We start from the raw sequence: 17,010 nt of genomic DNA, 5'->3' as shown, positions 1-17,010 counted from the left end.
GACCTCTGTCATTGCCAACAAAGGGTATATAACAAAGTATTGAGATGAACTTTTGTTATTGACCAAATATTTATTTTCCACCATAATTTGCAAATAAATTTGTTAGAAATCCTACAATGTGATTTCCTGGATTCTTTCCCCCCATTTTGTCTCTCATAGTTGAGGTATACCTATGATGAAAATTACAGGCCTCTCTCATCTTTTTAAGTGGGAGAACTTGCACAATTGGTGGCTGACTAAATACTTTTTTGTCCCACTGTATGACCCTATGGTTTATATAGCTTTACATCTGCACATACCTGTACAACTTTATCAAAACACGTGTGACCACTCAACCCATTACAACCCAACCCAAGCTATAAATAGAATATCACTACCACACATCAAAACATCTCAGAAGTAACCAACAGACTACTGCAATCACACAGTATCACCATAGTAACAAATCAACTAAAACCCTCCAAAACTTCTTAAATAAACTAGAAGACCCAGTAACTCAAGAAGAAAAAACCAGGAATCAAACAGCCACTAGGTAGGATGGGCAGGCATAAGACTAGCAGAGGGCATCCATGAACATCAACTATAGTCAGAAAACATGATAAAAACTACTTAGACACATGGACAGACTCAAACAAAATTTCAACTGGGAAACTTTGAACATCCTATTCCAGGCATGTCAAACTGCCAGCCTGTGGGCCAGATGCATCATACTGAAACCACGCCCATCCCATTGCCAGCAATGGGGAAAAAGTTGAGATACGTCATGCGAAGTCACGTGACACCGCGAGTTTGACATGCCTGTCCTAGACCAAGCTAAATCTAAAAACAGTAGGAAATTCCTGGAGGCTTGGCACTTTGATATGTTAGCCATCAATAGATTATGTGCCATCAAGTTGAAAACAACATTTTTTCCCATGTCAATTAGCCTGCTAGCATGGTGTCAGGGAAGAACAGGCAAAGGGTGACACATGCATCTTGATGTATGTACATAATCACAGTTCTTAATGATTATTGTCCGGTTGCACTTACAGCCATCATTATGAACTGTTTTGAAAGGCTGAAAAAGGACTTTATTGTATCCAGTCTTCCTCCAGCATTTGACTCACTTCAGTTTGCTTATCATCCAAATTGTTCCACAGAGGATGCTATTTCCTCTGTTCTCCATGTGAGCTTGGCACACTTACAGTAGAGGAAAGAAATACTCATGTGCAAATGCTGTTTGTTGACTTTAGTTCGGCATTTAATACAATCATTCCTCAGCATTCAGTAGATAAACTGGGCCTTTTAGGCTTCAGTACTCCTTTCTGCAACTGGATTCTTGATTTTCTCATTGATAGGCCCCGGTATGTGCGAGTTGGAACTAATATTTCTAACACCATGTTTTTGAGCACAGGTTCTCCTCAGGGCTTTGTCTTAAGTCCACTGTTGGTCACCCTGCTGACCCATGTGCAAGTTTTGCTACCAACCATATTGTGAAGTATGCAGATGATACAACAGTCTTCAGCTTTACACAGGATGATAATGAGGGTGATTACCAGGAGGAGATAGAGGGATTGATGAACTGGTGTAATAAAAACAGCCTGGTTTAAATGTAGGAAAAACAAAAGATATTACCAATTTCAGAAAAGGCAGGCACAGCCATACATCTCTGTATATTAATGATTCAATTGTGGAGGGAGGTAGTAGTGTCAAGTTTCTGGGTGTGCAGCTGATGAGCAGGTTAGCTTGGTTCCTCACTAGTGAGACACTGGTGAAGTGGGCACAGTAGCACCTGCATTTTCTTCTGTTGTTTGAGAAGAGCACATCTTCATTCCTCTATCCTTACCACTTTCTATACAAGGACGGTTGAAAGCACCCTGTCATATTGTATTACTGTATAGCTTGGAAGTATTAGTGTTTTGGACAGGAAGGCTGTGTAGAGAATGGTGAGGATGGCATAAAAGATTATTGGAAGTTCACTTCCTTCTATTCAAGGCATGGCATATAAGTGATGCCTGGCCAGGGTCTGCAGTATTGTCAGGGATGCTACACATCCTCTCCATGACCGGTTTTCTTCGTTGCCTTCTGGGAGGAGGCTTCGCAGTATTTGAAGCAGAACAAAGAGATTCTGTAATAGCTTTGTGCCACATTGTTAACTCTCAAGACTCATTTTTATATATAGCATATGTATGTGCACGTAACAATAGAGATTATCTTATAATCATGTGTGATTATGGTATATGCTGTCATTTTGGTGTCATTATAGTTTGTGGCATATGCTTCCACCTTGGAGTGTAAATTGTTTTTAATTGACCCCAGTACTAAGGAAAGAAACACATTATGTTTAAAGCAATTGTTTAAAACCTTACCTTGTGTGACAACTGTATTCAGACTGAATTTTAAACATTCTGGGGGTTTTTATCTGCAGATTTCTGTGGCTATGAACTAATATGATTAGCCTTATTGGCACTAGAATCTAATGCCCCCACCGATAGCTTGGAAGGATTGAAAACTCACAAAAGGGAATGTTACGGTGGACAGTTCATTTAGAAGGTGGGCCTCGAAGAGTAAACCACGCTGCTGTGGCTGTTGGACATAAAGTCTACTCTTTTGGTGGATACTGTTCTGGTGAAGATTATGAGACTCTACGACAGATTGATGTTCATGTATTTAATGCAGGTATGTTGATGAATGTTCAGGTTTAGAAAAATAAGACTTAATTATCTTTTATTTTTTTGAAAAATCAAATACATAAGTTTATGTTTATTGAACACTAATTAATATTAGTTTAATATGTCTGCCATCAAACAGATGACAGTACTGAAAATTTAAAAATATTCAGTTATGGGGAAGAGGCAAAGGAATTTTTTGTATTAAAAGTTACATTATTCCTTTTTAGTAAAATTATTTATTTGACAAAAAAAATTTCATCGGTTTCAACAGAGCATATGTGAAACAATACCATGTTTTGGAGGAAAATGGAGATGCCAGGTTATTAGTATATTGCAGGAGACCATTTATTGATTTTTAATATTATCAATTTACTTGTTGTTTACTTGTCAATTATGAACTGTGTAATACATCAGCTTTTATCTCAAGAAAGTCAAAGCTTTCCTTATTATTTATTTAGTAAGAAATCTTAGATAACTTTATAAGAGAATCCTATAGAGTTTCCCATTATCAATATAATCCTGAGAGTGCCAGTACTCTGCATATACCTTCTAGTTTATTTATTTATGAAATGTATTTGCTGTCATCTCATGTGCAGCAACTCTGGCTGGCTTACATCATTAAAATACATTAAAATCAACAATCATAGAGCACAGTGGATAAAACCATTAACAGATAAAATAGTTGGTAGAATCCTAGCAACAGTACATTAGTACTGATAAAATAGTCCAAGATTAGTTTCTACAGAATAGTCAGTTTGTCTATGGTACAACTGCTGCCTAAAATGTGTGAAAACTGACTGATACCACAGAAAATGCTACATATAGTGTGGGTACAACTAAGGATGGTAATTTAATCTACCCTAATTCTAACCCTAAATTGAAATGATGGAGTGTGCTGTTTTGTATTGCTCTCTCTACATAGGTGGTCACCAGGAATTTTTATCAACCTTTTCCACTAGCCAGTCTGGTCATTCTGACTTGTGCTATTATAGTACGATTATACTATAATTATAGTTTTATACACACACACACATACACACACACATATATATATAGTACAATTATAGTAAGTTGTTACTATCTGATGAATCTGGTTTCATATCATGGATTACAGCTCAGTACTGAACTTTGTACAGTACTGTACACTATAATATCCCCTCCAATTTTTCTTTTATACTTTAAAATGTTACATGTTTCTCCTTTTTTAATCTTAATTGTGATTTTTGTTTTTGATCGATTGATTTATTTAATTTTCTGACCTTTTTTCTGATAGTTTCTCTGCGCTGGACCAAACTACCACCAGTGTGGACAAACAGCAGGGACCATGTGAGAGAGGTTCCTTACATGAGATATGGGCATTCTGCGGTGCTGATTGATGACACAATCTACATCTGGGGAGGCCGTAATGATACTGAGGGAGCCTGCAATGTATTATATGCCTTTGATGTCAGTAAGTGGTGTTATCCTGCTTCCATAACTTTCACTATCACATGCTTATAAAGAATGGGCAGGGAGTGCAACTTATTGATATGATTTTGATGGAGTAATGATGGCACATAGCAGTGGCAGCTATCAAACTGAGTAAGCCAAGTGTGCTAGCTATAAATGAACAGTTATTGTTAATAATTACATCTATTATGCTTTTAAACTTCAATTATGTACTTTTCAATATTTATATTTTTACATGTAAACACTCCTAAATTATATACCCAAATTATGTCAATGTATTGCCTGATAATGATAAATACTATATTTACTATTTCCAAATTAAGCATTTAGGAAATATTAATGTAGTTGCTTTCCATTCTATTTCATTTCTGTTCTTACTGTAAAATCAGCTTCATTAATATATTGAAGCAAGTAATTAACATTATTCTTATCTTTACTGAAATTACTTCTTCTAAGTTATAACCAGCTTCATTGATAGTGAGGCTAATAGTAATAATGATTATAAATTAATGAGATTGAAACTATGCTGAAACTCATTTGAAACCAGTGTTCTCTGTGTTTCTCTGTTCTGCATACAGGGAGTGCAGAATTATTAGGCAAATGAGTATTTTGACCACATCATCCTCTTTATGCATGTTGTCTTACTCCAAGCTGTATAGGCTCGAAAGCCTACTACCAATTAAGCATATTAGGTGATGTGCATCTCTGTAATGAGAAGGGGTGTGGTCTAATGACATCAACACCCTGTATCAGGTGTGCATAATTATTAGGCAACTTCCTTTCCTTTGGCAAAATGGGTCAAAAGAAGGACTTGACAGGCTCAGAAAAGTCAAAAATAGTGAGATATCTTGCAGAGGGATGCAGCACTCTTAAAATTGCAAAGCTTCTGAAGCGTGATCATCGAACAATCAAGCGTTTCATTCAAAATAGTCAACAGGGTCGCAAGAAGCGTGTGGAGAAACCAAGGCGCAAAATAACTGCCCATGAACTGAGAAAAGTCAAGCGTGCAGCTGCCAAGATGCCACTTGCCACCAGTTTGGCCATATTTCAGAGCTGCAACATCACTGGAGTGCCCAAAAGCACAAGGTGTGCAATACTCAGAGACATGGCCAAGGTAAGAAAGGCTGAAAGACGACCACCACTGAACAAGACACACAAGCTGAAACGTCAAGACTGGGCCAAGAAATATCTCAAGACTGATTTTTCTAAGGTTTTATGGACTGATGAAATGAGAGTGAGTCTTGATGGGCCAGATGGATGGGCCCGTGGCTGGATTGGTAAAGGGCAGAGAGCTCCAGTCCGACTCAGACGCCAGCAAGGTGGAGGTGGAGTACTGGTTTGGGCTGGTATCATCAAAGATGAGCTTGTGGGGCCTTTTCGGGTTGAGGATGGAGTCAAGCTCAACTCCCAGTCCTACTGCCAGTTTCTGGAAGACACCTTCTTCAAGCAGTGGTACAGGAAGAAGTCTGCATCCTTCAGGAAAAACATGATTTTCATGCAGGACAATGCTCCATCACACGCGTCCAAGTACTCCACAGCGTGGCTGGCAAGAAAGGGTATAAAAGAAGGAAATCTAATGACATGGCCTCCTTGTTCACCTGATCTGAACCCCATTGAGAACCTGTGGTCCATCATCAAATGTGAGATTTACAAGGAGGGAAAACAGTACACCTCTCTGAACAGTGTCTGGGAGGCTGTGGTTGCTGCTGCACGCAATGTTGATGGTGAACAGATCAAAACACTGACAGAATCCATGGATGGCAGGCTTTTGAGTGTCCTTGCAAAGAAAGGTGGCTATATTGGTCACTGATTTGTTTTTGTTATGTTTTTGAATGTCAGAAATGTATATTTGTGAATGTTGAGATGTTATATTGGTTTCACTGGTAAAAATAAATAATTGAAATGGGTATATATTTGTTTTTTGTTAAGTTGCCTAATAATTATGCACAGTAATAGTCACCTGCACACACAGATATCCCCCTAAAATAGCTATAACTAAAAACAAACTAAAAACTACTTCCAAAAATATTCAGCTTTGATATTAATGAGTTTTTTGGGTTCATTGAGAACATGGTTGTTGTTCAATAATAAAATTAATCCTCAAAAATACAACTTGCCTAATAATTCTGCACTCCCTGTAGTAGTCTCTTTATCTTGACACAGTAGAATTCTATGCCTCCAAAATGTTAACTGCCTCTTTGTAGAAGCTCTAACGAGCAGATCTTTCTGTGAAAACAGCCTCAAGTACACTAGGTACAAATGGAGTACTATGAGTTGTGGAGGAAATGCACATAATGCAGTAACTAATACATTCTTTGTATATATCAAGGTGTGACTCCTCCAGTATCAGGAAGAGGATAAACAAAACGAGCAAATAAAATTTGTAAATATACAGTAGTGCTTAAAAGTTGGTGAACCCTTTTGAATTTTCAATATCTCTGTATAAATGACTTACGGTAAAATATGTTTTGTTTTGTTCTGTTATCTTTATCTAGTCTTACAGCTAGATAAAGTTAACCTAATTAAACAAATGAGTCAAAACATACTTGTTCATTTATTTATTGTGGGAAATGATCCAAAGATCTTGCTTAAAGGGTTTATTAGAGACAGTTATGTAAGTTCTTCATTAAATAACAAGGGCTGTTTTAGAACCAGGGCTGCTCTAAGTATGACAGACTTTGGCTTACCAGAACAATAGAGTTCTCACCACAGAGATTATGAAGAAATTTCTGAAGACTTCTATAAATCATGATGCAAATAATATGACAAAATTAAAAATCTATTTCTAAAGTTCAGCAATCTCATTAGTTCAGAAAACAGAAAGCATTGAGGACAGTTATGAATGCATTTATCCAAGAGTGCTTTCCTATGAAAGTTACCCTCTTGCCTTGATTAGAGTTAGCAGACACAACTCCATTATCAAAAAAGCACTGGGTCAAAATGGGATTCATAAGAGAACAGGAAGGTAAAAGCCATAGCCTTAAGAGGAACATTTATGTTCATCTCAAGCTTGCAAAAAAGAATTGAAATGATTCTTCAGATTTCTATAAAAATGTTGTATGCATAGATGAATTAAAAGTGGAACTTTTGGGGGCACATAGGTATTGTTTTGCCTGATAGAACCCAAATACTGAATTCCTAATAAAAACATATACCAATGGGTAATCATGTAATGGTTTGGGGATATTTGGCTGCCTCAGGAGATAGTCAATTTTTCATTATTGGCAGGAGCACAAATGATGCTTTATATTTAGAAAATTTTATAGGAAAACAGTCATTATTTAGATGAATCTGAAATTCAAATGGGTCATGCAACAAGACAGTGATCCCAAACATACAAGTAAGTACAGAACAGATAAAGATAAATAAGATGAATATTTTGGAATGGTGAGGCCGAATTCCAGATTTAATTTATAGAACTATTATCACAGGATCTGAAAGGAGCAGTTCATGCTGAAAATTCAAATGTTACTAAGTTAAAGAAGTTTGTCACAGAGGAATGAGACAAAATTCCTGCATAGTGAAGTGAGAGCCTAATAATCAAGTGTAAGGAACATTTGATTGCAGTTTTTGCTGCTAAAAGTGGTGCAGTAAGTTACTGAATCTAAGGGAGTGCATTTTTTTCACAGTCAGATTGGATGACTTTATGAAATAAATAAAACAAGCATCAAACTTTGGGGCTATTTTTTTTCACTTGCACTACTCTTGTATCAATAAAACTTAAATGAAGCTCAAATAACATAAAAGTTCAGAAAAATCCAAAGTATAAAAAATACTCTCCCAAAGAAGTAAGGTTAAACAAATTATCTGAGCAAATTGTAACAAACAAGAAAATACTGTATGTACTAAGTTGATCTTAGTAGTTGGGTACATTGTCTAATATGGAAGAGGGAAACATGGAGAAATAAATATAAGTAGAACTCAGTTAGAAAACTGGGAAGAAACATGAGTTCTGTCTATGCAAGAGTGGATGATAAAGGTGATGGAATTAGCGTTGGTGGCAAAATTGTTTTAAAGAAAAGAATATGTCTAGTTTTGTTTCTACTTGGAAATCATTTCTGGACTTTCTTCTTAAAACTAAAAAAGACACTTTGATTTTACATTTTGATAATTAGAATTATTTTTTATTTTTTATTTATTTTTATCTATTATTTTTATGCCACTCATTTCCCCTACAAGGTGACTCTGGGTGGCTTTGTAATTTTATAATTCCAGCAATGGCCTGAAATGCTGTGAAATATAAAGCAAAAGATTGAGTTTGTTTGTTTGTTTCTTTGTTTGCATTCTATTGCACTAAAGAAAGCCAGAAGTCATCCCTTCCCCCCACCTTTTTGCATTTTTCTCATTTTTCTCACTTTTTAATTTTTCTGATATTATTTTATAAGGAAACTTAATAAACAATGTATTAAAATGAAAAGAATTCAATTAGAACATTTGTGGGTAGCTCTTTTGCAAATGACTGTGGTGTTGAATTTACTGTAAAGGGCTCACATAACAAATTTAATAAATAAAAGTAATACTGAGAGTGCTAATATTTCTCTTCTATGTTTTTTGTAAACAGCAGAAATAGTTTCACTATATATTACATTAGACCTGAGATAATGTTCACAAGGAATATTGCAAAGCAACATAGCAACTGTCACAGTTCAAAATCCTAGGCAGCCTTGTACCATTTCCTATCATCCCTGGAAAGCAAATGTTCTAAGCCTACTCTTCTTGAGGGAAAAGAAAAAAAAATCCTATATGAGTCATTTCAGGCTAGACAAAGCCCTGAGCCTATTATCCAGGGCACTGTCCTTTGCTGGCTTACAAATGCTATCTAGATTAGATGTCACAGCTCTAATTTCATCTGCTGCACTTGGTAAAGGTCCTTAGGGATAATACTCAACTGAATTTAGAAATCTAAATATGGTATAGGTAGTTCTCAACGTATGACAACAATTGGGATCAGAGTTTCTGTTACTAAGCAAGGCGATGGTTAAGGGAATTGTTCCCAATTTTATTACTTTTTTGTCACGGTTGTTAAGCGAATCATTGCAGTGGTTAAATCAGTCATGCAGTCATTAATCAAATCTGGCTTTCCTCATTGACTTTGCATGTTAGAAAATAGCTGCAGATGATAATCACATGACTCCGAGATGCTGCGATCATTGTGAATACATGCAACCAAATTTTGATCAGGATGCTGGGTTTATTGTAAATGCAAGGACCAGTTGTCTATGGAGATTCTCAGTCATCCAGGTCGTAGTTATCCCAAAGATGTTTTTTCACGAGGCAACTGGACTTTCTTGTTTTTTCTTTGAAGACTTTTCGCTTCTCATCCAAGAAGCTTCTTCAGCTCTGATTGGATAGTGGGGGAATGAAAGAATTTATACTCCTTTCAGGTAGCTGGTAATTTGCATTCTTTTAGAGAGTCATTGATGCCACCTGGAGGTTTATCTGTGTTGTGAGGGTCACCCGAGTAGTGCAAATGGGTGTGGAGCCTTCTTGAAACTGTTGAAAGGATTGTGTTGTAGACTGAAGATAGATGATGTCGTACCCATTCCCCTCTGTTGAGAGAGGGCTGTTCAATTTTGACACACATCGCCTCTTTGACCCCTCTCAAACCAGCGGTCCTCTCTGTCCAAAATGTGGATTTTGTTGTCTTTGAAAAAGTAGCCTTTGTCTTTTAAATGCAGATGGACTGCTGAATCTTGTCCTGATGGATTTGTTCTCCTGTGTTAAGACATGCATTTGTGAAGTGGTTGTTTTGTTTCTGCAATGCATAGATCTGCACATGGCTCACTGCATTGTACTGCATATACCATATTGCTCAGTTTTGTCTGGGTGTTTTATTCTTGGGGTGGACAAGCTTCATAGTCATTCCATACATTGCAGGAATATCAGAAAAGCTCAGGAGAATCTTCAACCAACACAACATAGGTGCACACTTCAAGCCCATGAATACACTAAGGCAGAAGCTTGTCCACCCCAAGGATAAAACACTGAGACAAAAACTAACCTACATGGTATAGGCAGTACAATGCAGTGAGCCATATGCAGACCTGTACATTGGGGAAACAAAACAACCACTTCATAAACGCATGACACAACATAGAACAGATCCATGAGGACAAGATTCAGCAGTCCATCTGCATTTAAAAACAAAGGCCACTTTTTGGAAGACAGCAAAGTTCATATTTTGGACAGAGACGGCTGCCAGTTTGAGAGAGGGGTCAAGAGGCCATCTATATAAAAGTTGAACAGCCCTCTCTCAAGAGAGGGGGATGGTACGACATCATCTATCTTCAGTCTACAACATAATCCTTTCAACAGTTCAACAGTTTCAAGAAGGTTCCACACCCATTTGCACTACTCAGGTGACCCTGATGACACAGATAAACCTCCAGGTGGCATCAATGACTCTAAAAGAATGCAAATGACCAGTTGCCTGCAAGGAGTATAAATCCTTCCATTCCTCCACCAGCCAGTCAGAGCTGAAGAAGCTTCTTGTATGAGAAGCGAAACGTCTTCAAAGAAAAAACAAGAAAGTCCAGTTGCCTTGTGAAAAGGCATCATTGTGGCAGTTGTAAGTCATTTTTCCAGTGCCATTGCAACTTTGAAGAGTCACTAAACGAATGGTTGTAAGTTGTAGACTACCTGCATATACTCACATAGAACAAGATTTCACTTCCCATTATGAACTTACATTGGGCTGGAGGCCAAGTCTAGTTAGTCTGGTTGAATGGTTATGGTTGAAAGCCAAGTTAGAGAGATCCTTGTGGGGCAGAGTTTTTATACGACAGTCGCTGCTTTCTGGACCAAGAGTAAAAACTGACTGCCAACTATGCTCAAGGAATTTCCTGTGTCTCCAAGGATTATCTCTGCTTTTGGGTGAGGGAAATGGGACTTTTCAGGACAGGTGTTGCCTTAAAATTTACACACTTTTCATTGCTGATGTTCTCAGAATTATATGCACAGGATACTTTTCATTGATGGTGAAAAATACATCATCTCAATTGAGTCACTTTCCAAAAGGATTCAAACCTCTCTGTGATATAGTTTGTAGTATTAATCTATAATAACATAATAAAGCCACATAACTAATGGGTTTAGAGAATTTTTCATGAACTATTGTATAGCTTTGGCACATATATTGTTTGGTATGCCTTATACAGACTTTACGTACAGAAAAAGATTGTATATTTTAATTATTTAACTTTCAAGAGTTATGAACTTTTGTCACACATTCTTGAGCATGCCATTCTGTGACCACTAAATATAGTTCATATATATATATATATCCGCTTTTTTATTTTTATGTATTAGGCACACACAAGTGGTTCACTCCAAAAGTTTCTGGAATGGTTCCAGGAGCAAGGGATGGACATTCAGCATGTGTCTTGGGAAAGAGCATGTATATTTTTGGAGGATATGAGCAACTGGTAGGTTGTTCTTAAGTTTGTGCCATTTATATTTCTACTTGCTTTCAATAAATCTGTGAAAAGTAAAGGCAGCTAAAGTTGCTTGTGATAGCCTAATATTGCCACAGTCTGAAAATAATGCTAAATTGCTATTGAAGTAAGAAATAAGACTCAATAAATACAGTAAGATTTATTTCAAAACATGCAACTCTGAATAAAATAATCCATATCTTGGCTTTGAGCTAAAATCTGCTTGTTAATACTCTTGCAAGCTGATCCTACTACTGAAAACCACGAATAACAATAATAATGGATAACAGATAATTGGTTTGTCTAGTGACATTTCAGGCATCTTTGTCTTTATTGGTCAGAATGTTTTAAATAAAGCCTATTAGGTCCCGTGGCTGTATCCTATATTAAACCCATATGAATCAAATAATCTGTTGGACCTTTCTTGTGTTTCTAATGACAGTATGATGGATCATAGTTACAGCTAGGTTTAGCAATAGCATTAAAGTTAGAACCATTTTCGATGAATCTGCAGAATTAACCTGAAGAATGCTGTGATGCCTTCTGAAGGAAAGTGCTGAAACAAAGTAATAATTTAGGATACTAATTTATAAGCCCAAATACTTTGTCTTATTTTGTGGTAATTCTAAATTCCCCAAATCCATGGCAAGGACAGCCAAATTGTATATTTTAAAGATTGGTACTGATTCCTTTCAGAATATTTGGCTTGTGGTTTTTTGGTGGGGAGGGGAGCTAACCTAGCGAGTTCCATTAAACTTGCATTGCTGGGAACAAGTTAGGTTCACCTTTATTATTTTAAATGGCAGTTGATTTAAAGAAAGCATTAAGAACTATGGATATTACTGACAATGGATTTAATATCCATTGCTTACTTTTGATGTCTGTAGAGTGGAGATAGTTTTATGAAGACAACAATGATAAAGCCCAGCAGCTTGTAATTCTGTATTCATTTTGAGATTTGGATAATCAAACATCTGAACAGGTGCTTTGTTTTTTACTCACTTCTTATAGTTCCCTGAATATATTCTAATTCCACAGGGAAATCTTGAAGAATTAAATTCAAGAGTTTTCTTGTCTGGGAACAACGTAACCAATATCTCTTTAGGAAACCTAGATTGAGTTGGGAATTGTGTTTTGACATGTCAAGTAGTTTAATCACTGCTTTTTTCTTGTAGGCTGATTGTTTTTCAAATGACATCCACAAACTTGACAGTAGCAACATGAAGTGGAGTTTGATCTGCACTAAGGTCGGTATATATGCAAAGAATATATTTTTGTTCATTAAGTGAGCCTATTTCTAATTTAACTTCTGTCTGCTATAGGTTAAAATCAACTTGATTATGAATACCCAGATCCCACACCCTTGCACTTCTTTTATTCCAAAAGTTAACTTTCATTTGACTTCCTCTAACAGGAATCTTTTTTTCAGGGCACACCAGCTCGATGGAGAGATTTCCATTCAGCCACAATAATTGGGACAAAGATGTATGTGTTTGGGGGAAGAGCAGATCGCTTTGGGCCATTCCATTCCAACAATGAGATTTACTGTAACCGAATCAAAGTATTTGACACAGACATAAACTCTTGGCTGGATTCTCCTCCCACTCCTCTTCTCCCTGAAGGCCGACGAAGCCACTCAGCATGTAAGCTGTAACACTTCATAGAATATGTCTAAGTGGTATATCAAACAAATGTCTTCTGAAGGTCATATACTGTTCTGTATTTTTTCTGTCTATATTTTTTTGTCTTTCTATAATTAAAGTGCATCTGTTATGAGGGAAATGCCAAAAGCTCAACTGATTGAAATGAACAGTGAACAAAAAAATAATCGATTATCTTTCTGTCTATCCCTCCTGTTTTTGGAGTTATTCTGACCTGTCTTTCCTCTGATTCTACAGTTGGCTACAATGGAGAATTATATATATTTGGTGGCTATAATGCACGCCTGAACAGACACTTCCATGATCTTTGGAAATTTGATCCAGGTATTAAACGCACTCCTTTCATTGGTACTTGATTGGCAGGAGATTTTAGATTTTTTTATGATCAGAATTATAATGATTTACTAAGCTGATTACAGGTAGTGCTTGACTTACTACACAATTGGTATCAGAATTTTTGTCATAAGTCATTGTAAGTTGAATCTAATGGAATTTTACGACATTTTTTATGGTGGTCATTAAGCAAATGACGTGGTTAAACAAATCACACATAAATCATTAATCAACTCCAACTTCCTCAATGGTTGTTTTTTGTCAGAAGTCAGCAAAAAATGTTGCAAATTACGACCACAATGACTGCAGGCCTCTGCAACCAGCTGTAAATGCAAGATGGTTGCCAAACACACAAATTGCGATCTTGTAACTGTGACTATGGTGCATTGGTCATAGGTGCAGGTGCAGCTAATAAGCCACTTTTCCTAAGACCATCATTACTTTGAATCATTGTTAAATGGTCATGCGTCAAGGACTACCTGTATATGTTGTATAAAATAAATGGGGGCATATAAATGTAGCTAGAGATTCTGTCAGTGACTAATTCAAATTATTAGCTGTTTTATCATTCATATATGAGTCTTATTCCACAGTGTTCACATTGCACTACTATAGTGAAATATGGTAACTAGGAACAAACATATGCAGTATGCCCTAAGGATTCTTTGAATGTGCAGAAAGGCTGTTTAAAAATGTTAAGGTTTTTTTTGTTAAATGATGTGATCTGTTAAAATGGAATTTGCACAGATGGAAATGTGATTCATAGTTCTTACTAGTTCAGTCTAGTTAACTCAAAATTACTTATAAAATTTCATGTCTGAGAAAAATGTAGAAAAACTATATTGGGATGGATGCATAGAAAAATATACAAGAGAAAATTGTGTATGACAATTGTGGATTTGGGGAGTGTTAAAACTGGATCAATATAAATGTGCAGACCCCAATTATACATTACAGTGGCACACAGATTGTGCAGTGAACAAGATTGCTTATTGCTAGTATTGTCTGCAGGGTTGTCAAAACAAGTAAGATGGCAGTCACAGCATCACAACCAAACTCAAGTGTGCAATGTCAGTATACATTGCTATGACTGAATCTAAGGCAGGGGTCCCCAACCCCTGGTCTATGGACCAGTACCGGGCCGCAACGTGCCAGCAACCAGTCCAGACAAACAAGCAAAGCCCCATCTGCAACATGCAGGCAGCACATAAAACCACACACCCTCCGGTCCGCAGAAAAACCTCTCTCCACGGAACTGGTCCCTGGTGCCCAAAAGGTTGGGGACCTCTGATCTAGGGCATACTGAACTTACAGGCTGTAAAAAAAAATTAGATTCTACTGCAGTAACAACAATGTCAGCTTGTAGAACATGTGACTGCATCAAGGATATTTCTGAATGAGAATCAGAACTGTGGAGGTCTAGGAATGATCAGGCAACAGTCTCATTTGCAGTGTGCTTTTGATGGATAAATTAGCTGTATGAATTATGGGATTCTAGTTCTACATTAAGAACATTTTATATGTGATTGTTCCGTTATGGCAGAGAGATATCATCCACCCATGGATTTGAGAAAGAGAAAAAGGAGATTCAAAATGTATTCAGGAAATAAGTTCCTACTTGGTAGTTTAATATTCCAGCAGTTCAGATTTTTTCAAGAATGTATAGCTTCTTTCTTTTGTGAGGGTTGAAATTCAAAATGAAGCTCTTCAGTTGAATACTTTTTTCACATGATCTTACCCATCCTTCCATTTTTCCTGAGTATTTTATCCATGGAAAAGCTGCAACCCATTCTAAAAACCCTTCTCGCACGGGCCTCTATAATCGTACTAAATATTTAAGATGTCTTTTTCTTTTTCTCTGAGGAACATTGCCCGTGTATTGATATTTAATATATTAAATTGAATAGTAGGTGGAGCTACAGTTTCAGATCCCTGCTTAGGCAGACATTCAATAAACTGACTTCATGCATATAATGCTACTTTTTAGCCTCGGTTGAATAAAAACAAGAAGCTTCTTGCATTCTCCACCCCACCCCCACCCCCAGTGGCTCTTCTTGAAACTTTCAATAGCTTTTACTTTTCTCTTTAGTTTTTCCCATGTCACAAGAGATATACACACAGAGACCGGAAGAGAGACAGAACAGAAGTCAAATATTCCTTTTCTTCTCATTCTTTTCTCTGTTTATTTAAATATCCATAGCTTTATTTTGATGTGCTTAAGGAGGAGGAATATTCCAGCATCCTGGCTGACCTGGACTGACAGGGATTTTAATTATGTTTTCAATTTTTAACTCTAATTTTTAATTTATTTTAATTTGAATTTTTATTTATTCTACAGGGGCCTTTAATTTTAATTTTTATTTAACTTCCGTATTTATTGTATGTTATTGTTGTTAGCCGCCCTGAGTCCTTCGGGAGATAGGGCAGCATATAAGTCCTAATAAATAAATAAATAAATAAATAAATAAATAAATAAATAAAATGAATGTTATTATTTAGGGACTGAGCCAATAATTTCTAATTATAGCTGAGCCAGTAAGACAGAATATAGAAAATGATCAGTACTTTGGTAGTATCAGTAAAAAAGCTCACAATGATTTATAATCCCAAAATACGTAACTTAAATAATTATATCACAGTGTTCTACTTTTTGAGACATTTAAGTTCACAACAATCTCAGTACTGTATATTACACCCAGTTAAAAATAATTTCATCAAAGAGCAAAATTAACTGCCAAAAACTTAGGAAAATAAAATACTTAGCTTATGTAACATACTAAACACCAAGCAGATATTGCTGAACTGAGAATTCTATAATTTAGGGGCCACTATGTAAAAGATAGTTATTATTTACTTTTAAAAAATATACAGTATAAGAAGAGATACAACAATGGTAGACTTAATATTTTTTATTATCTTTCTAATTAGGCATAATTTAGGTCAGGGGTGTCAAACTCAATTTCATTGAGGGCCGCATCAGCATTGCGGTTGCCCTCAGGGGGCCGGGTGGGTATGGACTGGGTGGGCATGGCCTACTGGGTGGGCGTGGCTGGAGTGCATATGGCCTACTGGGTGGGCATGGCCAACTCTACATTGTTTGCATCAAGGGTGCCTATGGGGGCCTGGGCAGGAGTGGAAGAGATCGGAGGGTCTCTGGCAGAAGGAGGGTCTCTGGGCCAGGGCCAAGGCATTGGGGGCCATTCCCTTACTGTTTCCAGGATGGCTTCGTGGGCCACATGAAACCACTTTGCGGGCCGGATCTGGCCCCCGGGCCTTGTGTTTGACATGTCTGATTTAGGTGGTTTAGTGTCAAAGTATAGGGATGCGGTGGCTCAGTGGGTTAAGACGCTGAGCTTGTCGATCAGAAGGTCGGCAGTTTGGCGGGTCGAATCCCGAGTGTCGCGTAACAGAGTGAGCGCCTGTTACTCGTCCCAGCTTCTGCCAACCTAGCAGTTCGAAAGCACATAAAAATGCAAGTAGAAA

The 17,010-nt window shown here is 37.0% G+C and overlaps 1 protein-coding gene across 4 annotated transcripts in view; it reads left to right on the top strand.

Moving 5' to 3' along the window:
- KLHDC3 (kelch domain containing 3) overlaps positions 1 to 17,010 on the top strand; it is a 52,345-nt gene that overhangs the window by 11,555 nt on the left and 23,780 nt on the right. For all 4 annotated transcript variants that reach the window (XM_083357817.1, XM_083357818.1, XM_083357820.1 and 1 more), the window contains exons 2-7: positions 2,408 to 2,658; positions 3,925 to 4,101; positions 11,409 to 11,524; positions 12,709 to 12,780; positions 12,963 to 13,176; positions 13,432 to 13,518. In XM_083357817.1, the coding sequence (XP_083213943.1) occupies positions 2,505 to 2,658; positions 3,925 to 4,101; positions 11,409 to 11,524; positions 12,709 to 12,780; positions 12,963 to 13,176; positions 13,432 to 13,518 (820 nt within the window). In that variant the 5' untranslated portion in view covers positions 2,408 to 2,504. The remainder of the gene's footprint in view (positions 1 to 2,407; positions 2,659 to 3,924; positions 4,102 to 11,408; positions 11,525 to 12,708; positions 12,781 to 12,962; positions 13,177 to 13,431; positions 13,519 to 17,010) is intronic.

The sequence above is a fragment of the Vipera ursinii genome, assembly GCF_947247035.1.
Source record: "Vipera ursinii genome assembly, chromosome: 1".
Lineage (NCBI taxonomy): Eukaryota > Metazoa > Chordata > Lepidosauria > Squamata > Viperidae > Vipera > Vipera ursinii.
This window is presented reverse-complemented; position numbering and strand designations above follow the sequence as displayed.